The sequence below is a fragment of the Puntigrus tetrazona genome, chromosome 8 (assembly GCF_018831695.1).
Source record: "Puntigrus tetrazona isolate hp1 chromosome 8, ASM1883169v1, whole genome shotgun sequence".
Taxonomy (NCBI): Eukaryota; Metazoa; Chordata; class Actinopteri; order Cypriniformes; family Cyprinidae; genus Puntigrus; species Puntigrus tetrazona.
In genome coordinates this window covers 7,110,631-7,135,771 of record NC_056706.1, presented here as the reverse complement: position 1 = coordinate 7,135,771, position 25,141 = coordinate 7,110,631, and the positions used below count along the sequence as shown (strand labels likewise).

The window sequence follows — 25,141 nt, the reverse complement described above, 5'->3', positions numbered from 1 at the left end:
AAATGACAGTGGTTTATATTTATCTCAACTATTGATCTCAACTTAATAACCATATATAACTATAAATATAACAAATATCCAAATATCAAAGTTTTAGCTTCAATAAAATAAACACCGGCACATAAAAGTTTAGGAAGTTTAAAAAACAAAATAAAAAAAATCCATATTGCTGTGTTCTGCTTTGAGCTATTAGAGTTCAAAGAGAGAGAGAGAGAGTTGTGTAGAGTTAAGTGGGAGGGAGTTGAACGTGTGACCAGTCGCAGTAAACTTTCTATCACTTTCTAATAGAGTTAGTTTAGTTTGAGCCGAAATAAGGGAAGATGGCGCGGCGGAGCTGCGGTGCCACGTCTTGTTACGCGACAAAAACCAAATTAAATCCCTTTAGCTCTTTTTTATGTGCTTTCATTTCTTTTTTAAGTCTTAGTTCACTGCTCGCCGAAGCCGGGCTCTACACAGCGTCGGATCAGATTATTATTTTATCACCGGAGAACGTAGACTCCGTGCTTTTTAACTCCAGCGCGGCTCTTTTCGTGGAGTTTTACGCGACCTGGTGCGGACACTGCGTCGCGTTCTCGCCCACCTGGAAAAACCTTGCCAGAGATATTAAAGGTTAGTTTGATCCGTATTTCCACCATGGTCGGCTATTAGCGACCCGCTGCGTTTATGCAAAACAGCTGGATTTCCTTGTGGTCTATCATTTACCATGGTAACCTGTTTCCTCCGCTACTACACTAGCGCCGTGTTAACGTAATTTACCACAACAATGGCAGCAAGCGTCTAGAAGGTTTAAAGGGTTAAAATATACTTATTGCGGTTTTGGGTATCATAGGGATTTTTGTGAGGTGTATAAATCTGACACAAAACATTAAATTCTGTGCAAACTTTCCAGAAAACTTAAAGTATGCTAAGCGTTTACTAACAGATGGGTTTTTTGTTTGTTGACGGTGGTTGGTTATTAACACAGAGTCAGCTGAGAAAAGCTGCTAACTAGCCTTCACAATGTCTAGTGAGCTGCCTACTTTCTTATTGACATAAACAAGCAATGTCTCAAAACCTGAGCTGCCCACCATAGGGTCTAGTGAATGAGCTAGTAAGCCTAAATAGTGAGCTGTCTACCTGGACAGTGTTTATGGGCATCGTAGTGCGTTTAAAGTTAATTTGGCTGTACTCCCAAATTCAGGCAGTTCATATTAGTTTTGAGTGACAACATTTTAAAGTATACTTTTTTTCTCTTCTGTAGCTCTAAGTTTGAGTTTTTTGAGTTGCCTCATCTAAGTTGATGTTATCACTGTTCATCAAAAGGACATGGAAGTCCCCTTTGTGAAAGGTTAATGGAGCGTATGTTGTGAATGAGGACGCAGTATCTTCGGCGTTGATCTTGTGCCAGATGCTCTTTGACACGGTGTTGACATTGTATTTGCAAAGACAGATGTTTGATGTTTTTAACCACGGACTCCTTACCGTCATAACACAAACTTTGCAACGTGCAACTGAAATTCGTTTGCAAAAACACTATCGATCCCGTTCTGTGCATTGATTCAGTTTCGTAAACTCTGCACTCTGTGTTGCAGAATGGAAGCCTGCTGTCGATCTGGCTGCTATTGATTGCGCTGATGAAAGCAACAGAAAAGTGTGCACCAAATTCGGCATCACCGGATATCCCTCTCTGAAGGTAGTGTGCAATTAAAGAGAGCACGCAATTATTGTTGCTGTTTTGGTTGTTTATAATTATAGGTCGACGTCAAACCCGCGAATTGTTATTTCTCAGTCATAGCAAACCAGAAACCTCAGAGTTTCACAAGAGATATTCTGCAATAACAAATCTGAGCTTTAAAAATGGAAAGGAGACATGTCCCGTTAAGTAATAATATTATATAAAATAACATTCAAAAGTGTGGGGTTCTTAAATTTTTTGTTTACCAAGGATGCATTAAATTGATCAAAAGTGAAATTAAATATATTTACTAAATATTTCTGTATGAAATAAATGCTACATGTGATTTTTCTATTTATCAAAGAGTACTGCACTGTTAAGCGGCACAACTGGTTTTTAACTTTGATGATAATAATAAGAAATGTTTTTTGAGCACCAGAGCAGCGTATTAGAATGATTTCTTAAGAATCTTGTAAGACTAAAAACTGGAGTAATGGCTAATTGAAATTCGTGTTTACCGTCACATGAATAAATTGCATAAATAATTAATAAATAAATAAATGCACCCTTGGCAAGCATAATAATCTATTTTTAAAAACATTAGCAAACCTTACTGAGACACTGATATTTTACCCTTTTTTGGTATATTATTATGTTTTTTTTATACAACTGTAATTAAAACATTTAAGAAAAGTTTAAACTTCTGAGTGCAGGCAACACTACATTTGCGGGTCCTTTTTTGTAAATATTAGGAGAAATTTTTTTTTCTGTATATTTTTAATTAAACCATTCTTATGTAAATTGTTGCTTCAGTGACAAATGATTTACACATAAATTAATTCTGCTTGTGTTTCGTGAATGAGGCCCTCTGCTGAGCACAAAAGCATGACTTGTGAGTTTTTTTCCACACAGATGAATCCATTTTATTGGTGAATAACTGTTCTTTGTTCAGTCATGCACTATGGGTACAGGCTACCCTGAAGCCGGGGGACGAACTGATGTAACTGTATCTGTCAGTTCTTTGTCCTTTCTCTACATAAACATTTAACTGTTGCCATTCCTTGAGTTATTATACCCCAGGTTCCTTCAGGGAAACGTTCCGAAACTCATCCCCATATGTTACTTTGCTATTTGAGCGTTTTTGTACCTGGATTTTGTTAGTCTGCATTTGTGTTCTTGTTTTGTAAATGAAAGTCTTATGAAAGGAACATATTGAAATTCTTCGAAAGCTCTGATGAACTTTAAGAGAGTAAGAGGAAGTGCTGTTGACTAAAGCTGTCGATGAGACTGATGTGAAGGGCTTAAGTAGCACCGTTACTGATCTCTCTCTGTCTTTCTCAGTTCTTCCCTGCTTATTCAAGCAGTGAGTCCAGGGGCCAGGAATTCAGAGGTAAAAATGTGTCTTTATTTATTCCAGTGTGTCCTTAAAGGAATAGTTCACCCCCAAATCAAAAGATTTCTCTTATTGTTTACACGCCTTAATGTTGTTCCAAACCTGACTTTTTAGACTTTTTACCTTCTGTGGCATGCAAATAGATAAAGTTGAATGAGTTTTTGACGCTGTTAAATACAGAAATTAAAAAAAAATATATATATATATTCTATATATCTTATATCAATCAGTCGCTTTTATTTATATAGCGCTTTTATCGACACGGATTGTATCAAAGCACTGTTGTTATATGAATAAAAGGTACAGTATCTGCTATGTTTGATTTGCGAATTCCTACAGTTGAGGATGGAAATATGGATTAGAATAGTTTTAAACGGTTCCAGCCAAAATAGACTGGGAGATAAATGACAAATTCCACATGTAGTCAGGACGAATAATTCACAGAAAATTGTTTATTAAATCGGTTGATCGCAGCAGCTTTTTCACGCTGCGATAGATAGAAATATAAGTCTAGATGCTGATAAACAAGCTCTTTTTGCGTTAAAAATACAAACAGTTAAGATTTTACTGACCGATTAAAAGAAAGCATGACAAAGCATTTAAAACCCAGCTTGTTGAGCTGATAGCTGTTGATTATTTGTAGCACGGCTTTTACTGTCAAGCCTCAAAAGAGTATCATAAAGGTAATCCGCAGAGCTCCTATGATAACGAGTCATAGGTTTGTGTGCAACATGTCATTTAACATTAAGGAGCAGATTTAATAACAGCTTGCACTAGCATAAACCTCCCTTTTCTGATTAAAAAATGAAAAATTTGCTTTTTATCATAAATCTTTTCAGGTCGATTATTCCACTTCCAGTTTTTAGCCACTTAAGGATTTTTATGTTTACTTGTGATGCCCTTTGATTTGTGTATAAGGATGTTTTTAAATATTCATATAGGATCCTCGAGGGATGTGAGAGGCCTTCGGCAATACGTTATCAGGAAGTTGGAGATGCACAATGAGACTTGGCCACCAGCTTGTCCACCATTAGAGACAGCTAGGTTAGAACACTTGTCAACCCATTTTAAATTTGCACTTGAAGTCTTTTATTATCTGTTTGCAGATTTATCAGCTCTGAATGTAAATAATGCTTGCTTGTTACGGTCAGTGAGCATGTTGGTTTTGTTTGCTTTTAGTCAACACTGCTGTGCAAAAGTTCACTCAAATAGGGAACGAAAATAACATGCCATAAACTTTTTTTTTTTTTTTTTTTTTTTTTTTTTAGTGCCATTTGTAAAATATTTGCAGGAAGTGCTTAAAAAAAAGTCTTCTCAGAGCCAAAAAGAGAGAAAGCACAGAAGTGTCAAATAATAACAATGCATCAGTTAAAGTCAGTTCAACTTATTTGAATGTAATCTTTTTTTTTTTTTCTCCTGACAGTGAAGCAGAGATAGACAACTTCTTTCAGACCAACAACGTGAAGTCCCTCGCTCTTGTGTTTGAGAGTAAAGACTCCTATGTAGGGAGAGAGGTGAGATCAGTTTACACAAGGATGATTTCAAGGAATAATTCACACAAAAAAATGAAAATGTTGTAATTTATTCACCATGTTGTTCCAAGCCCGAATTCCTTTCAGGCAAAACAAAACACAAGATTCTGACAAATTTATTCTTTTTTTTTTTTTTTCATGCATTTAAAAGTTTCCATGCATTCCTAATCTTCAAAGAGATTTAAGCTAAGACTGAGAAAATACACAATACCTTTTGTTGAGTAAATCTGTACAAAATATACATTTTGGATATACATTCTGTCAGTTTTTTCCCCATGACATTGATTTTTCTTTTTTTCTTTTTTTTAAGGTGACACTGGATTTGTTGCAGTATGAAAACATAGCTGTGCGCAGGGTTTTGGACACCGAGACGAGTTTGGTGTCCAGGTTTGGTGTGACTGATTTTCCTTCATGTTACCTGTACAACTCATCCGGACATATCTCTAGACTCAAAGTGTAAGTGCTCCATTTCCTTCATACGGGCCTCTATCTGATATAAAACTTCAGACAGATTTTTTTCAGGACTATATTTTACAATAAATCATGAATTAAGCCAGATGCGTTGATAATTAAAAAAATAATAATAATACAAGAAAAAATTTGGGATGTTTGAAAACTAATGCTTTAAGGCAGTACAACTCAACCTTTTTAACTCACAGCCCTCTAGACCAAACACAATGTTTAAGTGCTCCATTGCCTTCATAAAAATTTTTTTAAATGTATGCAGCAACTATATTACATAGCCTAAATCAAGCGGGTTGTTTTTAAACCAATCAACGACCTGGAATAGCCAGATAGTAACAGTTTATTATTATTATTTTTAAAAATTAATTATGATATTTAATTATTACTAAAAATTTTTTGGGATGTTATGATTTCTATTGATAATAACTATAAGCTTTAATACCGTTGCGGCCCACTGGGGGGCCGCGGCCCACAGGTTGAAAACCACTGCTTTAAGGCGTATCGCTTTTAATAAAGCTCATACTTAAAATTATTATATGAAATTACTTAAAGTGAAAGACTTAGGTCTGTTGTTTGATAAAGCAGATGAAAAAAATCTCAGACTTTTTTGGAGGGACTAAAATTACACTGTTAGCCTTTAATCTCTCTTTCATACTGCATTAACATGAGCTAGAGCCAAGGCATTTTACTCATAGATTCTTATAATTAAGCATTTAGCGTTTGCCTGATCTCGTCTTCTCGGTTTTATATTCATTAGCCATTGCAGGAAAAATCCCGCAACATCTGGCCATGTTAATGAGAGAACAGAATTTTAATACATGCAATTATTCAAGATCACAGAGCTTTCATAATCATTTTTAACCAGGAGCATAAATCAGAGGTTTGCTCACTTTGTTATGCTTATTTGAGAAAAATAACTTGGCATGGGTGTGGGGCCCTTTAGATGACAAATGCAAAAGAGCAATGATTTATGGTTGGTTTATGTTGTTTCCGTCCTGCTTGATGGTGTGCATGGGTGAGTTGAGGGGGGGAGGTTTAATCTTCTACGCCGAAACAATAGTGCTCCTTTTCTGCGTTTCACCTGCCAAGCAGTCCCTGCTCTGCGGAGCAACAGATGGCGTCCCGTCAGGTCTGAATGCGTGATTGATCTCATGTAACATGCTCGAAAAACATAAACACACACACTATCTCCACCATCTCGGGTCCTCGTGGTCTCAGAAGCGTGCCGTCAGACCCTGGGGACCTCAAGCTTCGCCCTGTCTCTCCGTTGAGGGTTGATTGAAGCTTGGGTAGATGAGGGAGTGTGTGTCGTCCTGTGCTGGAGACACAGGAATGCACAGTGCTGTTTATTGTTTGATTGCCAGGGTTAGTGAAGAGGGTAATGATCAGTAATGACATCTCATCAGCACACCACACCCACCATCTGTTCATCTGAGGAAGAAAGGTAAATAGATGATCGTGGAAAACCGGATAAAAGAGACATGGGGTAAGCTCACAATGCTTTCTTAGATGTTTCTGGGGGGAAAATGTTATAGAATTTTTTATCAAAAACGCATTTAACTTCTGATATACTGTATTGGCTCAATGGCAAATATGAAGCCACTAATAATAGTTAATTAAACGTTTTCAGCAAGAATGCATTAAATTGAGCAAAATTTACAATAAACTTTTGCTATACAAAAAAAAAATAATTTTAAATAAATCTTGCTCTTTTGAATGTTCTGTGAATAAAATAATCCTTACAAATCACAGAATTTTTGAGATACCTTTAGTATTTTTTTTGGAAAACAAATGAAGCCTTAGTAAGCATGAGAGACTTTTCAAATATTTCAGAAAAATTAAACTGTGTAAAGATTAAAACTTTTATACCGTAAGCGCAAAATTGTCATTTGTATACAACTCGTGTACGACTTATTATTTGTCAATTTTTTTTCTTTATTTTACTAATATCTACTTGAAATGTACTTTTATATGAAGTATAAAATATGAACCATCTATACAGCTGTTAGTATATATTTTTAATGGACACCAAGCAAAGTAACATTTTATTTGGCGAAAGTAAGTTACCTTTTTTATCTGTAATTATGAGAAATATGAGAACTAAAAAACTAAATGTTCAAATACCCATTGACTAATCTACATGTTCAATATGTTTGATCTCTCTAGTCACAAATAATTTTCTGTCTATAACTCCACCTCCGGCTGTAACTTTAAAGCTATGTCCAAAATCACACATTATCAAAGTGTGGCACCTGATAAAGAGTATATTTTTGACCCGTTATGTTCTGCACGTGTGCATCTAATTTGAATGCAGTCCTGATATGCTATCAGCCCGGGTTGCGTGCTCTAGTTAGGGTTGCTAACCGTCTGGGATGTCCAGTATTTTGAGTTTAATTTATGTGTGCATTCCTCCGTCGACTGGTCCCTCGCACTAACGCCATTTCCATCCGTGTTTTGCCTTCTGTAAATCAGTTTTGGAGAATAAAAGCAACGTGACGTCCAGCGTTATCAGTAGGCTAAGGGAAATCATGTTTCAGTGTTTCGTGCTTCGCTTGAAACACAAAATGAGAATTAAATACTGGCATACTGCTTTTGCATACTATATTGCAGGAATATATTGATCGTCTCTACCCTAACTCGACTTTAATTCAGACCCCAACCTTAACCCTTACTCCTATTTTAATCCCTGCCCCAAATTCAACAAGCTCAACAAGCAAGCAGCTCTATAAACATGGACTCTTCTGGTGTCTGGCAGAAATGACAACTACTCTACATTCTTTTGTGACATGTTGTCGCATACTTGAGGTTATGTTTGGTCATGCGGCCCTCACTCCTCTTTTTTTTCTTTTCTCTCCTCCATCAGGCTCAACGAGGCTCGTATCTTTTACTCATACGCCCTCCAGAGGTTGCCAGGGGTAGTGAGGACAGGCAAACCCCAGATTCCCATCACTGATCTTATCAAGAACTCAACTCTACAGGAATGGAGGCCGTTTAACAAGTTAGTGCACACAAACTGACATAATTCATTTTCTTTTTACATTTAGTTTTATTTGACATATTAATGCATCGTTTAAGCGTAGCAATGCTAAGGTCATGGTTTAATTTCCCAGGAAATGCATGAAATGATAAAAATAATACTTTGAATGCAGCGTGAGTTGCTATAAATATAAGTGTCTACAAGATGCATAAATGCTAATGCAACACTCATGTAGATAATAAGAAAAATGCAGTAAAATGTTAGAGGATTACATTTTAGCGAGCATTTTTAATAAGTCTTGTTTCACTCAACACACACTTGTGTTGCCATACTTGAACATTTACTTATGAAAGTTTTATGTGTTGTAAAATTGATGATATTTTATACAGTAATGATCTGTTGTAGCTGAATTCTTGACAAAATGGTTTAATGCGTCATGTGGGCTCTCTCCTGATTTAAATGGTGCACAGTTATAATCCTACATATATTTTCGTGTGCATTCATGTAGGTCACGTGTTTATATGTCTGATTTGGAATCAGCCCTGCATTACTCTCTGCGTGTAGAGCTGTCTGGACACATCAGCATTAGTGGAGACGATCTGATTGCACTCAAAAAGTACATAAATGTACTGGCTAAGGTGAGTCACATCAATACACACACATTTAATATGCAATTGAATTCTTGAATTCCTAACCCCAAGTCATGTCTGCATTCGCCCAGCCATTTCTCAAAACAAACCACTAGAGGGAGATACACTGACCATTTCAATCCAAGATGTGTTTTTTTAAGCCTTACATAGATTTTCGGTGTTTTGTGTTCTTGAATGACATTATAAGCTCAGTCAGGTTTTTAAAAGTGGAACATATGGTCACATAGGTATTTTAGGGATAATATATATCTGTACTTGTGACAAACATGGTTCAGCAATTGAAATATTGTTGAAAATATTTACACAGCAGCGTGTATCATGTTGTTTAGATTGATTTCTGACATAAGGACACATCCAAGATATGTTGAATCACATCTTTTTAATTTTCTTTTCTTTTTTTTTTTTAAAGGATTTATGTTATATTATAAATTTGAAATTATTGATTTTATATTACATATTAAAAAATAATTCATTTATTGACTAATTCTTTTAAGATTCACTTAGTTCTCTTTTCCTTGTATGTTCTCTACTGAGCCATGCTTTACTAGATCAGACGCGTGCCATGGATCTCTTTGATGAGGTCTGAGACAATGACCTTTCGCTGGCTTTGCGTCCGTCCAGCGTAGCTCTGCCAATCTTTCTGATTATTTAGGGCTCTCTGGGGAAGGTCTACGCAGATGCCTGGAGGAGTGGCAGGGGCCCTGGGCAGGCCTCCCATTAAGTGTGGTTAGCTTTGTCAATATTCCCGGCTCCCTCTGGTATTCCAGCCTTAGCTGGGCCTCTTCTGAGTGTCCTTGCTGTTTTTGGCTTGCTCTTTTGAGCTGCCTTGTTAAACAGACACGCAGGCTGCATTAATTGACACTCTGTGAAGAGGAAGTGTTTAACCCCACTAAAGCAAAGCATGGAGAGATTAATGGTGGCACGGAGGAACAAACACACACACACACACACACAGTGTTCTGAGCTGGAGATCTGTACAGTGGCTTGAATACTAAACACAGTTAGTTTGCTTACAGGTTTGGTACTTTAGATTAAGATGCTTAGAATGTAGGCAGACTGATGTAATGGGATAATCCTGCGAATGTCACAACCTGCCCTCTCATCCCAAACCTTCTCCTGCAACAGGAGCCCAGAGGAAAAATAGACTCACATGTATGTACAGTCCCATGCAAAAGTTTGGGGCAGTAGGATTTTTTTTTAAGAGTACAAACAGTAATAATTGTGATTTAAAATAACTATACTTTTTTTTTTTTTCCCTTTTTTATTTAACATATTGTCTAATTAGATTTTTAATTGCCAAATGTTATAACCTAATCAAAATAACCCAACTGCAGATTAACTTTGCATGCATGGGAGGGTGTGCATGCATGTTTGTTTTTAACTAAAATCTTAAATTATGAGCATAGATGAACAAATGATGATGTAAAGTGTTTTCCTCGGTCACGCTGTTGCTCAACGTATCTGGGTTTGCAGCACAATCCGGATTTGTATGAATCAGAACATGTATTTCAGGATTAAAAGAGTGGATCTTGGAGACATGAGAGCATTACAAAGAGGTTTTAGGATTACCCATCTTTATCCTGCTTTCTTGAAAGAGGCTTCCCGCCGCGCAAGAGGGAGAGAATAAAACAAGGAATTAGAAGGCAATTTGAGGTCCAGATTCAGCCATGACTCAATCTTTTATTTGAGGCCACTGTGTCCTAAATCACTGACTCTGCTTTTGCTGTTCTAACCGTTTTCAGAGACCCCGTTGGACTACTTGTACTTGCTGTTAGATAGCGCTGTGATAACAAGTAAACAGTTTAGATGGCTTATACGTGGCTCACTTGTATATATGTCCCAGAGGGTGAGATTAAACAGGGGTCTTCTTCAGGGCTGGGTCGACAGATGCCTTCTCTTTTGAACCTCTGCAGAGAGAGAGAGAGACTGTGGTTTTCTCGAATGCTGATACTAATCGGATTGGAGATGACATATTGCTAGGGTGAAGTGGATTGTCATGGTCCGAAGGGGAGGAAGAAGGGAGAGCATGGGGTGGGGGACTGAATCAGTAAGGACTGTGATTGGAAAGGGCTGTTTGTGGTTAGTGATCTATATCCTTGCTTTGGTAGATGGAATATGCAGAGGCTATATATACTCTTACACCGCATGATTGACGGTGTACTGCTGGAAAAACTGTCTGAATAACAGAGTGTCAGAGAAATCATGGTCTTCTCACTACAGCAGTCACTAAAAGTAGTAGGACACTCACATGTCTTTAAAAGACTCTTAAAAAGTCTTGGTGCCATTGCATTAGATAGCAAAGTAACACTTTTGACAGTATTTATGACAGTATTTCAAGGTACGTTTATAAATTTACTGTTCTTTAATTGTGTATTCACATTCAGTTATGTTATGTACATTACTTTTAGTGATTGTGATTAACATCTACAGCATAACCGTAAACATCAAAAAAACGCGATTAATTATTTGACAGCACTCATTTTAATTTATACACCTTGCTTTATCTGTTATATACAATTTAACATTACCAAAAGAATAAATATAGTATGAGCATTGTTCATTGCCATTGCGAGTTACTTTAACTTTGATTTGTTGTTGTTGTTGTTGTTGGTTTATGATATTTCTCTGAAATAAATGCTACTCGGTTCATATTTGTTGCATGCATTTTACGCTGCAGTTAGAGATCTTGTGGTTGCTAAACCTTTTTATGCTCACTTAAGCAGCATACATCAAAAATTAAAAAAAAAAAAAAAAAAAACAGTAATATTGTAAAATGTTATTGCAATTTAAATAACAATTTAATTGTAATATTTTCAATGTCATTTATTCCTGTGATGGCAAAGCTGAATTTATAGCATTATTACTCCAGTTTTCAGTTTCACATAACCCTTCAGAAATCATTGTAATATGCTGATTTTCTAAAGAAACATTTCTTATTATCCATGTTGAAAACATACTTTATAAAGGAATAGTTCCCCCTAAAATTTATTTAAATATTTTAGTCACCCTGAAGCCATCCTAGGTGTATATGAGCTAGGAGTCTGAGTTTTTAAATAAATTATCCTTGCATAGCAGCCATTATTTTGAAGCTCCATAAATCGCATATATCCCTGATTACTGCAACGTAAAACTTTACCCATCCGCCTTCAGGGGGGTTATCACATGTCCTCTGAAGCAGAACAATAACAAAAATAAAACAAGAATACTGTGAACTGTACAGTACAGAGTTCTGGCTTATTGGTTGACCTATGACTCGATGTAACTTGCATCATACATCGAGTCGAATCAGAAGTCAGCAAAGAAACCGGAACTTGTCTTTCATCAGATCACACTTTTTGTTCTCCTTTACAGTGTTAACCAGATCAAATGTAGAGTATATCATCTTTTCCGTTTACTTTTTCTTTGCACCACTGAAAGAGACCTCACAGTACAACAGAATGACTCCACGGCCTTTCATTCACTAGCTGCCAGAACCCCGGAGAGTTATTCACGTCGCCTTTGTTTTGATTTGCAGAGATTCAGAAGAGTTTTCACTAGTTTTGAACAATGCCTTTTGTACGAGCAATCCCAGATTACTCTCTTTAACACACAGGTCTATTAATGAGCTTTCCACACGAGTTAGAGGCCAAACCAGAACACAGACCTATTCAATGACACAAACACACACTCAGTGAAGGACTAGACTAGAGACTTTCTCCTTTTCCCACCTGTGCAGCTCTGATTAGCTTTTCGCCTTGGCTGCGTTCTCAATGGCTGAATCTCCCAGATTAAGGAAACAAATCAGAATGGAGTGGGGCGTTGGGGTTAAGTAAATCTCTGCGAGGCCTTTTTAAGTGAGCTGCGTTTTAATAGAGATCCTGTTAGAGGGTGATGAATAGAAGGCCGTACCATGCTGAACAGATGGCCACAGGAAAATTGAAAAGACGCAAGAGCACAAATCAAAGAAAGGTGCACCTCTGGGATCCTGTGGAGCCTCCCCACAAACACACACACACACACACACACAGGCCTTGGCCTGCACTAATGTGCCTGTGTTTATGGGGCCATGACGGAGTGTTAGAGTTGGCTTTGTGGCCTCAGCTCAGACACAGAATTGTAAGGTCAGCACTGGCGTCCGTCCAGGGCCATTGAATCTGTCCATTCCCTCGTGCCACATGGCTCAGGCTGGTCATTACTTCACTGCGCTTCCGGAGACTTCCACACACACACATTCTTTGACACCATTACATTTGCGCTGGTGTAAGAAAGAAGTGTGTTTACCAGCAAATTCTGCCTTGCTTTTTAGTATTGAAAAATCAGGAAAGTATTTTAACTGATAAATTATTTCTATGTTGTTATTTGTGTTCGTTTTTGTTGTTTTAACTAATTTTAGTAGGCCATAATATTCATTGTTTAATTGGTCATAGAATAGTTAGATTTTATATGGTTAATGTAGTGAAATAATAATAATGATGATGAACATTATTAAATAATACATTATTTGAAGCAGGTTTTAAACCAGAAAGAAAGAAAACAATATATTTTAACAAGAAATAATAAAGAAGGATTCCTAATAAATCATTTTAGCAATTATAATAACTATTATTATTATTATTATTATTATTATTATTATTATTATTATTATTTTTAACGCCTTTTAGCATAATAGAAAATGTATTAATTGGTCATAGAATAATATTTTTAATAGCTAATGTGTCATAAAATAATAATACTGATAATTATGAATATTATTAATAAATTGTGAAGCTTTTTAAACCATAGAAACAAAGAATATTTTAAAGAAATAATAATCAAGAATGATTGCCTAATAAATAATAGTGGCAATAATAATAATAATAACAATATTATTATATTTTAATGTTTAAAGTTTAATGGATAATAATGACCACTATACTAGCAGTGATTTTTTTTATTATTATTATTATTATTATTATTATTATTATTACAGTCCACATTTTGTAATGGTTAGTGTTTCCTGAAACTGTGATAAATATATATTCTTTTTTAAAGGGGCATTTTCTTGCTGCTTTCACTGACTGTAAATCTTCAGAGCATTGCAGTGTGCATTTTCACTGTCACTTAGCGTCTTCTAGTAGCACATTAGCGAATCTAGTGATCTCACCATTTGACAACAGCTACTGGTGCTGCAGAAATAGCTGTCACATTTATTAGGTTTAAAAGGACTTATGTAAATAATGAGATGTTTTAGCCTAGCCTTGTCCCAAACACTAGCGTATGACTGCGTATGTGATTATGTGCTTGTTTTGTTTGTGTAGTATTTCCCAGGTCGTCCATCTGTAAAGAGTGCACTGAGCACATTGAACAGCTGGTTACAACAACAGAAGGGGACGGAGATCAAATACAGTGATTTTAGAGAAGTCCTGGACAACACTGTGCAGGTCAGACAAAACTTACCTCAGCCGAATATCTCAGAGCTTACTTTTTTTTCTTTTTTTTTTCCCCATACTTTTTTTTTTCTTTTATGACTATTAATGACATTAGAAATGATAAATGAGAATTTTGACAAGCAGACGTTTGATATAGCAAAGTACTGCATTTATTTGAAAAGGTAACTGAGTTTGTCAATACCTTGACGTAAGCCTTTCTCCACTTAGACTTAGGTCATGAGGTCAGTGTATTGGGATGCTGTCACTCATTTAAATTTATGAAAACATATATTTGAACTATTTAAGCCATTGCAAGCATAATTCCAAGCCATGGCATTCAATGCAAAATGCAAAAAATATATATTTGGAGGAATGTACAGTGAAAATCATTGGGGTCAAAACACATTGGACACTATTCACACTTTCGTTATGTGGACAAAAGACACTTTTGAAGATTTTTTTTTTTTTGCGACAATTTTTGATTGAACAAGATTTCATGAAACTCATAATACTGAAGCTTGCATGCCTACACGCACACAAACAGTTAGTGACATCAGTTAGTGAGCTTTTAGCCACCAGTCAATGAATCAATGAGGAAGTAGGAAGGCATCCTATAAAAAAGAAAAAAAAAAGGGCTGGTGTCATCAAGACCATCGCCTCTTATAGACACACCCACCAATCAACTGCTGAGTGACTCTGCACAGAACACTGACCAATGGGAGATCTGGATTAATTCCAGAACAGGCCAAAGAGTTTAATGCTGTTTAATATAGGCTTTTAATTATGCATGAAGTGAAATATGATTGAAAATCATCCCTGAAGAGGTTTTATTTCTTATAATAGCCATACCTGCTTCAATTGCAGTATCCACCTCAGTTCATTTGAAGAGTGACTGAATGGAAAATTGATTGACTTCAATTGATTCTTGTTGTTTAAGTGAAACGCAAGTCAATTGAGACTGCATGTTTGTATGTGTGTGTGTGTGTTTTAGACGAGTGATGCAGTGTTGCCTGAGGGTGTACAGTGGGTGGGCTGCCAGGGATCTCAAGACCATTTCCGTGGATATCCATGTGCTGTTTGGACCCTCTTCCATGTGCTCACAGTGCAAGCTAAAGAAATGTCCAGCACAGGTACAATACAGTACTATATGCACATGACCTCAACTAGACTGTTAGTTGTTTAGTAAATGCTCCCTAAAATTGTAAGTAGGTAGTAGCCTTCCAAATGTTATGCTCAAGTGCACAAGGGATATATGGACTTCTGTTGTGGGTCACAAACCTAGAACCTTCTGGCAATGAGCCTAATGTGTTCTATTCCACAATTTTCAGTTACTGCGAACTTCACTGATGAATTTTCTTTGCAGTAATATGCACTCATGGTTACAACCAGGTTTGGTTACACTAATGTGTTTTCATTTTACAAAGGTGGTTTAAAATGAAAACAATCTTCTAGTTTTCACTGCGTTTCAGAAACTCCATCCACACTATACATGCAAAAACACGTCACATGACAATACTTTGCAGATAAAACAAGAAGCGTGATGTTATTGTTTGCACGGTCATCAAAGAAACGGTGAGTAACAGTAGGTAGCTATGCCATCGTTTTCAAAAATCTCTGTATTGGTCCATTTACACTGAAACGCAACCTCTTGAGTTTTCAAACTAAAAGGCATACACCACCCTAAAATGAAAATTGTGTCATTAATAATTTTTGTTTAAGTCTCCATGTAGTCTATTTTGAAAATGCCAAAGTAGTGTAACCAGCAGGCTTAACCATAGCAAAAGCAAAACAAAAGCACACTAGTGTAATCCTATCATAAGGTAAGAAAACGTGTTCCTGTGGCTCAGTATAGCGCACTAACAACGTTGGTTTGATTCACAGGAAACTGATTAAGTGTATACCATGAACACAATGTAATTATATGTATACAGCATCTGCCAAATGCATGAATATAAATGAAAATGTTTTAAAGTAAAAAAAAAAAAAAAAAAGATCAATTTCGACTGCATGACTTTTTAATGATTTTCAGCTTTTAAAAGTAACATCATCTTTCAGAAATGCAAAGTGCTGAGAAGAACAAATCAGTGCAACATCAGGTCGCACAGTCTGATTTGTTGATCTTTGATTTTTTTTTATTTATTTATTTTTTTGTGTGTGTTTCCGCTATAGACCTTTTATAGGCTAAATTCTGTGGGCTATCTTGGCCTGTTGTTGACCTCAAGAACTGCCCTGTGTCACAACCTTCAAGGCCCTTTTGAGATGGATGAGCCCCGTCTATTGTGTAAAGAAGGCCGACATGCATCTGTACCGGGCTGTGTGTGGCCGTCTGTGCGTTCCTCTAGCATGTTTATAGTGCTTTTTGTAAAAAAAATGCAAATCCAAACAAGAGTGTCACGTTTCAGGAAACCAATGTGTCGTCTGTTATTCTTAGGCCTTGTTTTGCTGCTGGAAAAGTAATTGTGTGTAGGTAGGAAAGAGGGATTTGTTTAGATTATTGGAATCTGAAGGGTTAATATAAGACCCAGTGAACACAGCTTCTCCACTCACACTTAATCCAGCAGCTTACAGTGGGCGGAAGAGAAGCGGGGCGGAGGGGGGCATCTGCGTGTGGATGCGGGTTTGTGTTTGTGTGAGCGGGTGGAGAGGGGGGTCACGTAACCTGCAGATGGAAGGCCAGGGACGGGGTGTCCATCTGTCCACTGGCAATGCTCTGGATTATGTCCACCAGCTAAACACAAAAGGAAAGAAGTGTACCAACCACAATACTAAACTAAACTTAAAGAGTATTCTGGGTCAGAACTGACCAGTCTACCCCTCCTGGTAACTGCAGTGACTTGTCCTCAGAATGTGTTGTTTAAGAGAAAAGATATACAAGAATTACTGTAGTTTAATGTAGGGCCTAGAGGCTGGTTAGTTGTGTGTGTAAATTAACAGGTTGGTACATTTTTGGATTGATTACGTATCAAGTTTTGTGCATTTTAATCAATATTTAACCATTTGCTTGTGAACAGAAGGTTTTTTAAATTTTTAATTATTATTTAATATGTGCTTTAGTATAATTTTTATGAAGCTGTTATTATTAGTGCTGTTAAAAGATCATGATACAAAATACAATACAAAAGTGTTTTTGTTTGCATAATGTTTGTGTGTGTTCTGTGTATATGTATTTAGAAATGCACACATGCACTATATATTCTGTATTTATATTCATATAATTGATAAAAATAAATATTTAATGTATAAACATAACATTTTTATAAAATATATACGTGTGTGTGTGTCTGTGTGTGTGTGTGTATCATGCACCCAGTGTTGGCAGTACTTGTTTTCTTGCAGTGGCACTTTCGTTCTTTTCGGGTTTTTTTGGTTTTTTTTAACTTCCTTTTTTGTTTTTTTTTACTTACTTCTCCTTCTGTCTCTTCATTTCAGACCCTCAGGAAGTGTTGCAGGCAATGAGAAGTTATGTCAGCAGTTTTTTTGGGTGCAGGCCATGTGCAACTCACTTTGAAAATATGGCCCAAGAGAGCATGGATCATGTGACCACATTGTCCACCGCTGTCCTTTGGCTTTGGTCTCGCCACAACCGTGTCAACAGCCGCCTGGCAGGTTAGTATTTTCAGTGTAAATAAATGTTAAGTCTCAAGCACATATGAATAGCACTTAATATATATGCATTGGCTCAAAAATGATTTGAATAGTGTTTTTTTTTTCACTTAAAATTTACTGTACTAAAAGTACTTTTTGGGTAATTTTTGCAATTACTTTTAAACAGTTGGGGGAAGTCAAGTTCAAAAAATAAAAAACCACAGGCATCCTAACAGAGTAACCACATTATTCATCACGTGTTCTTTGGACCAGAAAGTGCCACAATATTTTTTTGTCTACATTTTGAACAGTATACCTACCAGTCTAGTAAACGGTTTTCATGAAAGGTTAGCTATATTTTTGTACAATAAGTGCCACTCTGTCTAGCACTCTGTCTAGTGTCCAAATATTTCTGGAGGCCTTAATAATCCAAGGATAATATTTATTCATGTCACTCCTGTCCATAGTATAGAGCAGAAGAAAAGAGAGTGTTTTTTTTTTTTTTTTTTTTTTTGGTTAGATTTTTTTTTTTTTTTTTTTTTTTTTTTTTTTTTTTTTTTTTTTTTTTGTGCGGTGGTGGATTTTCCCTCTCCAGAGCACCAGTGCAGCTTCTTCCCTTTAAATCCCTTTAATTCGGCGATCCTCTGGGCAGACACCAGCTGTCCTGTTCTCTTCTATCCGTCTATCTCTCTATTTGTCTCTCTCCAGTAACATCCATCCCTTTTTCTATTTTTCACACCTTCTGTTACTCCCCATATTTTGTATTTTTTTTATTTTTTATTTTGAAAATTATGCTAATTTATTATTCAGTTAGGAATATTATGGTTTTTTTTAATCTTACAGTTTTAGTTATAATTCCCTAGAAAACATATTTGACATTTCATAAATAAAATCTTAGGTATTTTTCTGACAACTTGTCAGCTTGCATAGCTGTTATCCATAAGGGCCATAAAGGGAGTTAGTCTCCTCTCTTCACACTTGCTTAATTCATTTGTTTGTCATCTTTTGATGTCGCCTGCCTCTTTAGCGTCTGTCCCTTTTTACCAGCCATGAAGTCATGAATAATTGGACAAAAGTCCCCCATGCGTGTCCCCCTATGGCTCTTCTGTGTCCCCTCGTCCCCCGTCACTTCTGCTGATTAGGTCTCACTGTCTCTTATATCCCGGGAGAGTCGTTCCAGCCGCTTGACAATTGAAACAGCAACAGTGTCTCCTGCCTGGGGCATGCGGCCCTCTATTCCCCAGACGGCCGGGACAGCAGGTGGCACACGCCACGCCGCCAGCATCAAGCCTTCTTCTGCTTTGTAATCTCTGTCCCAAGTAGCTAACACAAAGTGTGTGTTTCTGTGTGTATGTGTGTGGTGGGTGGCACTCTCCCCTCCTCCTCCTTTGCTTCCGACACCCTTTATTCCTCTCTGTTCCCAAGAGGGACCCTCCTCCTCCTGATCGTGAGCCTCTTTAGTAGTTCCCTCCCACCTTGCACACACACAGCTAACCAGGCATGAATAGTGGCCTATTAGTATCACTGCTGCACAATTAATTTAACTGGCATAAAGGCCCAGGCAACAAACTCAGCCCAGCACTCCTGCCACTTGTCAAGGGAGGAGAGGTCTACAGAAGACAAATAAGTTTACCTTTGTGAGCTTCTTTATTTGCTCGCTCTCTACTGTCTTGGCTTATTGCATACTGTGATGTACTGACTATATATTTTTTTAATGGTATAAGAAATGATAAACAGTATGCAGCATGTGACCTTGCAACATTGCTTGTTTAATTTAGCAAGTGTTGTATTCTCAGAACAAAGTGTTTTTGTTTTTTCATTTTTCTTTGACTTAACATTATTTGACCCATCTGTGTTGGTAGGTTGTTCAGAGAGGTTTTACTGAGTTGTTTCAATATATGTTTGGTAATTGGTAAGATGTTTTTTTTATTTGTTGCTTTGTGGTTTCTAAGTTGTTCTTGGCTTGCTTACAGACTAAAGTAAAAAAAAAAAAACCCCAGATTGTAACAGTTTAGTTTTGGGAACAGTGTTAACTAGTTGCCTGCTACTAGCATATTAACTGTTTATTAGTACTTTTATTGCACATAATAAGGCCATAATCTGCGTGATTATGTTTTTGAGCGTAGTGCTGCTTTGTGTATAGCGTTACCAAGGAAACCTTTATTTTTACTATACCAAAAGCGGCACATATTGGCAGTGAACAAATGTGCATTTTCATTCAGACCAACAAGTTGGCAGGCAATATGCTAATGTTTCATGTTGACATCAACGTGAAGTGGCTTGGGAGTAACTTGTGAGTCGACAACTCCTTTTGAGCGACAATACCTTTATACACTGCACTTTTAGATTTAAAACTATGCAGGATGTTTTCACTCACTTAGCGCTCCATTACACACAGCATGAAAGGTCATTTTCAAAAATCCATAATAGGGGCACTTCAATACTTATTGCTATGCTAAGTATACACAGTAGCAATTTAATACTAATGTTTTTTTGTGCATTTGTCACCGTGGAAATGTCAGGTATTTACATTTGTGGGATACATTTTTCATAAAGTATACCCTGCTTTTATATGCATGTTTTGCATACTACAAAATTAGCATGGCAGTACGCAGTTGTAAACATAATGCAGTTTTTCCTCTGTCTTGGCCTCTGGTTGTCTTGAACGAGATGTAATCAATACCATTTTCACTGTAATTTGCTTACATTTATTTTAAGGTGTCCTTGTTTCGGTGTAATTCTGCATTTACGTACCGAGTAATATTATAAAACAAGGACACCTTAAAATAAAGTCTGACCTTTTTCCTCAGTAACTGTAACGGTTACATTTCTCCTACATGTAACTAGTTATTCCCCAACACTGTGTTTGTTTTGCACTCGTTTTTGTCAGTCCTCCAGTCCTCCCGTCATCTGAACGCAGAAGCCCTGCCCACCCATCGGCACTCACATTCACTCCCATTTACCAGAACTGTCCCGCACGACGGCTCCTTCTCTATTCACACGCATGAATATTAATGCACCGCCTCTGCAAGCTTTGTATCAATGTTAACAGTGCTACAGCTGAAGTCACCTTTGTGCTGAAGGGCTCCATGATTAAAAGTAAGATCTTCATAGGCATTGCATCACAGCCAAGATATGAGTGCTGTCACAGAGCCATGCATAAAGACCCCTGGGTTCCCGTAGACGCATAGTAAAATTGATGTATCTCTTATGTAAAGTGCAGTATGCAGAGTACGTCCACACATGCATATATACAACAGATTAATCTACGTAAGAGATGGGGGGAGGGATGTAAACTAAACGCCGCTGCCACCTCTTGTAGTGTCCCGGCCACCCCGTGACATCCGCCACAAGCAATTTATTAGCGGATGCCTCCGTCTGGGGTGGCGTTTGGGGGGAGGGAGGAAAGGAAAACATCTGAAGGGAAAAAATAGTAATTCATTAGAGGGAGAGCTGCAGCCCAGAGGTGCTGGCTTTCATATTCAATTTGGAGATGGTGGCATGTTCATAGGGGGTGTGAAGAGAAGAGGCCGGAGCGTGTGTGTGTGTGTGTGTGGATGGGGAGGGGTGTCTTGTTCACCCCAACCTCATCTATTATCTTCACGATCCTCCCTCTGGGAGAGCCCACAGGTCTATTGATCATGTCTTTAGACCTGTCACACACGCACACACACACACACTTGGTCCACCTCAAGGTTGGGGAAAATTTTGAATTTTGAATGACAGGAAAAGGAATTGCTGCAGAAATTCAACACGTACTCCCTTTTTTCTGTAGTCTAATTTAGTTGTTCCCATTTATTTTCTGATAAGCAGAATTCGTTTTGTCATATAGATTTGAATCTACAAAATATCCTTTATAGATATTTTTGTAAAACTAAATACTGATGTTAAGATCGGAATCTATGATTATATGGTATATTAGGCGAAAATCATGGAAAATTCTGAAAAAAGTCAACCTGTTGTTCTCCAGGTTACTTGGTTACCAGGTTAAGCTGTCAGTTCAGAATTGATTAACGTGTCGTTTGGTCTTTTCCCACTTAACTTAACGCCAAGTTAAATAATTAATCTTTTTAAAATGGGTTAAAGACTGTGTTAAGCCTAAGCAGGTAAATTTCATGAAAACATGTCCAGATCACATTTAAATGTAAATTTAAAAAACCATGAACGATAACTCTACAGCATTTATTAAACTTTATTTTAGCATTTTTTTAATGCATTATTGCAATCACTAGTTGCACCATAACCTAATATGAACTATCAATGAACATATTTTTAATAACTAACATTAATATCTGTCTGTGTGCGTGTATGTGTGTATATATATGTATATGTGTATATATATGTATGTGTGTATATGTATATGTATATATATATGTATATATGTATGCATGTATGTATGTAATGTACGTGATTACTCGATTTCACTGACAGTTGTGATTTTGTCTTTTGATGTATGGTTGGACTCCTCTTTTAACTGTTTATAAAATTATGAATCTCCCCCTGACAGCTGTTTTTCTTATCCTATACAGGAGAACTCAGCGAGGACCCCCATTTCCCTAAGATTCAGTGGCCTTCTCCGGATTTGTGTCCTAGTTGTCATGGTTTAAGAAAGACCAGCGAGCACAGCTGGAACCAAGAAGAGGTGCTGACCTTCCTCCGAAACTACTTTTCTTCAGCTCACATTTTAACAGACTACCTGAAGGACGAGACCCAGGCACTCATCTATCAGAGGAACCGACTCACAGCAGCTCGGATGGAGAAAGAAGCCGGACGTGGGGCGGAAAGGAGAGCTCGAGAGGTTCTGGACAACCACCCTCCCGAAGAGCCTCAAGAAGAAGAGCAGCAGGAGGAGGAGGAAGAAGAAGAAGAAGAACCAGCACTAGAGGAGCAGGCTGGTGAGCCGTCCCCTGCGGGGTTAGAGAGAATGGGGGTAGCTGAAGCAGACAAGGCTGATAATCAGGCACCTTGGGAGAGACCACAGTCCCAACGCAAACCAAAAATTGTGGGAATGAAGTTACGGGAGCCCCAGGAAGACATAGTAGACCTGGATTTATTTGTCAACCAACACTATAAAGCCAAAGCCCTCCGAGCTGCGGCCATGTCCGGCATAGTGCGACGGAGGAGTCTGAAGAAGAAGGAGGATGCAGAAGACCTCCAGTTTGAGGGAGGCTGGAGGGTTAAGCGAGATCTGGGAAGCCAGGAAGAGAACCTCGGTGCTGGGGTCGGGATAAAGCCATACCCCAAACCCCAAAGCAAGCGCTGGATGTCCCTGCTCAGCTTGGGATTCTCCAGGCTGGATGTGAGCCTGTGTGTCCTGCTGTACCTCCTCTCCACCATGTGTCTGCTCGCTATGTACCTGTATTTCAAACTGAGGATAAAGCTGCGACGTGCTAAAGTGTCTCTGCCCTAGAGCATCGATCCAGTGAGAACTTTTACTTTGTAGCAGGAATGACCAAATCTCACAATCTGTGGCTACTAGAGAAACCGTCAGCTTCAGCACCAAAGTATTGATCGAAAGTTTACAAAGAACTGTTTTTAATTAGATGGTAATTAACGTTGTTTTATAAAACGTTCACTTTTCAACTCCTTTTGTGAGTTTATTTCTAATGAAGCATCTAGTGATGGAAAAATTATAATCGTAATTTTTTATTTGTTTATCTTGCAAAAACAAATTTTTATGACCACTCATCGAAGAATTCTTATACCTTTTTATTGCTTTCTGCGGACATTGTGTTTAAAAGCAACAAGCATTTTAAGTGTAATTTTCTTAAAACAGAATTTAAAATTTTCTTCATCTCAACAATATAGCATCTTAAAAATAAAATAATTAGAAAAATGTAAAATCTAGAACACAATTAACTCTTACCGTGGTTATCGTAATGAACAAAATTGTTTAATTATTTTTAATCTCACATTTTACTGCTTGTCTATTCACTGTGCCTTTATGATAAAATATTTTATTTTTTCTGATTTTTTTTTTTTTTTTTTTTTTTTTTTTTCACAAAAACATTTTAAGATGTGAATTTGCACCACAGAGCAATTCTGTACAGGTACCTGAAACAATAAGAATCACAGACATAATGGTTCATTAGATGGTTCATTAATGGTTCATAACGAAATATTCGTACTGAAATGGAATGCTTTGCTGGGTAAAATCTGATTAAAATTATTTTTTCTAAAATTGTCTTTTTGGTGTTGTTTTTAAAATACTTTTTTTTTTTTTTTTTTTTTAACGCCTGTTGTTGTTTTTTGGTTTTTTATTTACAACTTTTTACGTTTCTGTATTTGTTGTGCAGCCCAAACTAACCTTATTGTAGACATACATGCTGGAATGTACCTGCAACATTTTTGCTCATTTTTGGCCCATTTTGCAGTCTGAAATTGACTCTAGCTGCAAAAATTCAGGGCTAAGGGTTTTAAAGTTGTCCAAATTAAGTTTTTAGTGGAACATGATCTTTACTGGTTGTCAATGATTTTTGGCATAAAAGGAAATGTATATAATTATATATATTTATATAATTATATATTATAATTTTGACCTATATCTTTGACTGCAAAGTATTTGGGCTATTGCCATAAATATACCCCAGATGCTCAAGACTTAAAAGTTTTGTGGTCCAGGGTCACGTTTGGTTTCATCAAGTCATTGGTCACAATTTTCTCTGCAGCCGCATAAAAAGTCCGCAAGCGTGTGATGTCTAATGTTTCATTTTACACCAATCCTGATGATTTTTCCCATTTCTCAAACCTCTGTAAAACACGGTAAACCTGACTATGAACAGTGAGTGTTCGTGATGTGCCGTAACATCTTGCTCCATTGTATCGTTTCTGAAGCCTGAGCATCGCTTACCCTATCAGTGCAGTGTAAGTGTGTCTTAATGAATAGCTCATGTGTTGTGTTTAAGGGTGTCTGGGGTGAGGAGTGGTCTGAAAAGGGGTGAGCGGGCCCACGGGTGGAAGAACAAGCCTGTTGCCATCTGGTCTGTTTTGCTAGCTAAATCCTAACAATTTCATTGGGATTATAGCAAGTGAGTAATCCTGCTTTCCTTTGGGTCTGCGGGAGATTACCACGGGGATTAGCCCCCACCGATAATAAACTTTATTAAAACGCAATCGGCTTTCAAGGCCTCTTCCCTCACACACTTGGAAGTTGGCTGTACCCGAGAGGGGGTGGTGACCCCAGGGAGAGAGGATCTGAAGAGGAGCGCTGGAAGACAAGGGTTTGAAGTGTTCCAGATTACAGGCTCATCTGAAGGACACCATCGCTTGATCTTGAGCTTTAGGGTTTTCGTGGAAATCGGAGCTCCGCCCATTTGTCCCACATCTCTATCAGCTTGTCCCATTTTTTTCTTTCACTTGATGTACTGTGTAGACCTATGTGTTGACGGTGTTGGTTGTTTTGAAAATTGTGTTGAGAAGGAAAGCCCTGAAGTTCAAGGCTTCTAGCGAAGGACAATGCATGCTGCTATCCGATCTCATGAATGTGTATAATTAGTAC

The 25,141-nt window shown here is 37.4% G+C and overlaps 1 protein-coding gene across 1 annotated transcript; it reads left to right on the top strand.

Moving 5' to 3' along the window:
• Positions 1-275: 275 nt before the first annotated feature.
• On the top strand, positions 276-23,636 carry qsox1 (quiescin Q6 sulfhydryl oxidase 1). The gene is made up of 12 exons (XM_043247443.1): positions 276-609; positions 1,572-1,672; positions 2,996-3,044; positions 3,989-4,091; positions 4,471-4,561; positions 4,890-5,035; positions 7,908-8,042; positions 8,530-8,659; positions 13,948-14,070; positions 15,050-15,188; positions 17,488-17,664; positions 22,173-23,636. The coding sequence occupies exons 1-12, from the start codon at positions 321-323 to the stop codon at positions 23,051-23,053; spliced, it is 2,364 nt and encodes a 787-aa protein (XP_043103378.1). The 5' UTR covers positions 276-320; the 3' UTR covers positions 23,054-23,636.
• Positions 23,637-25,141: the final 1,505 nt, after the last annotated feature.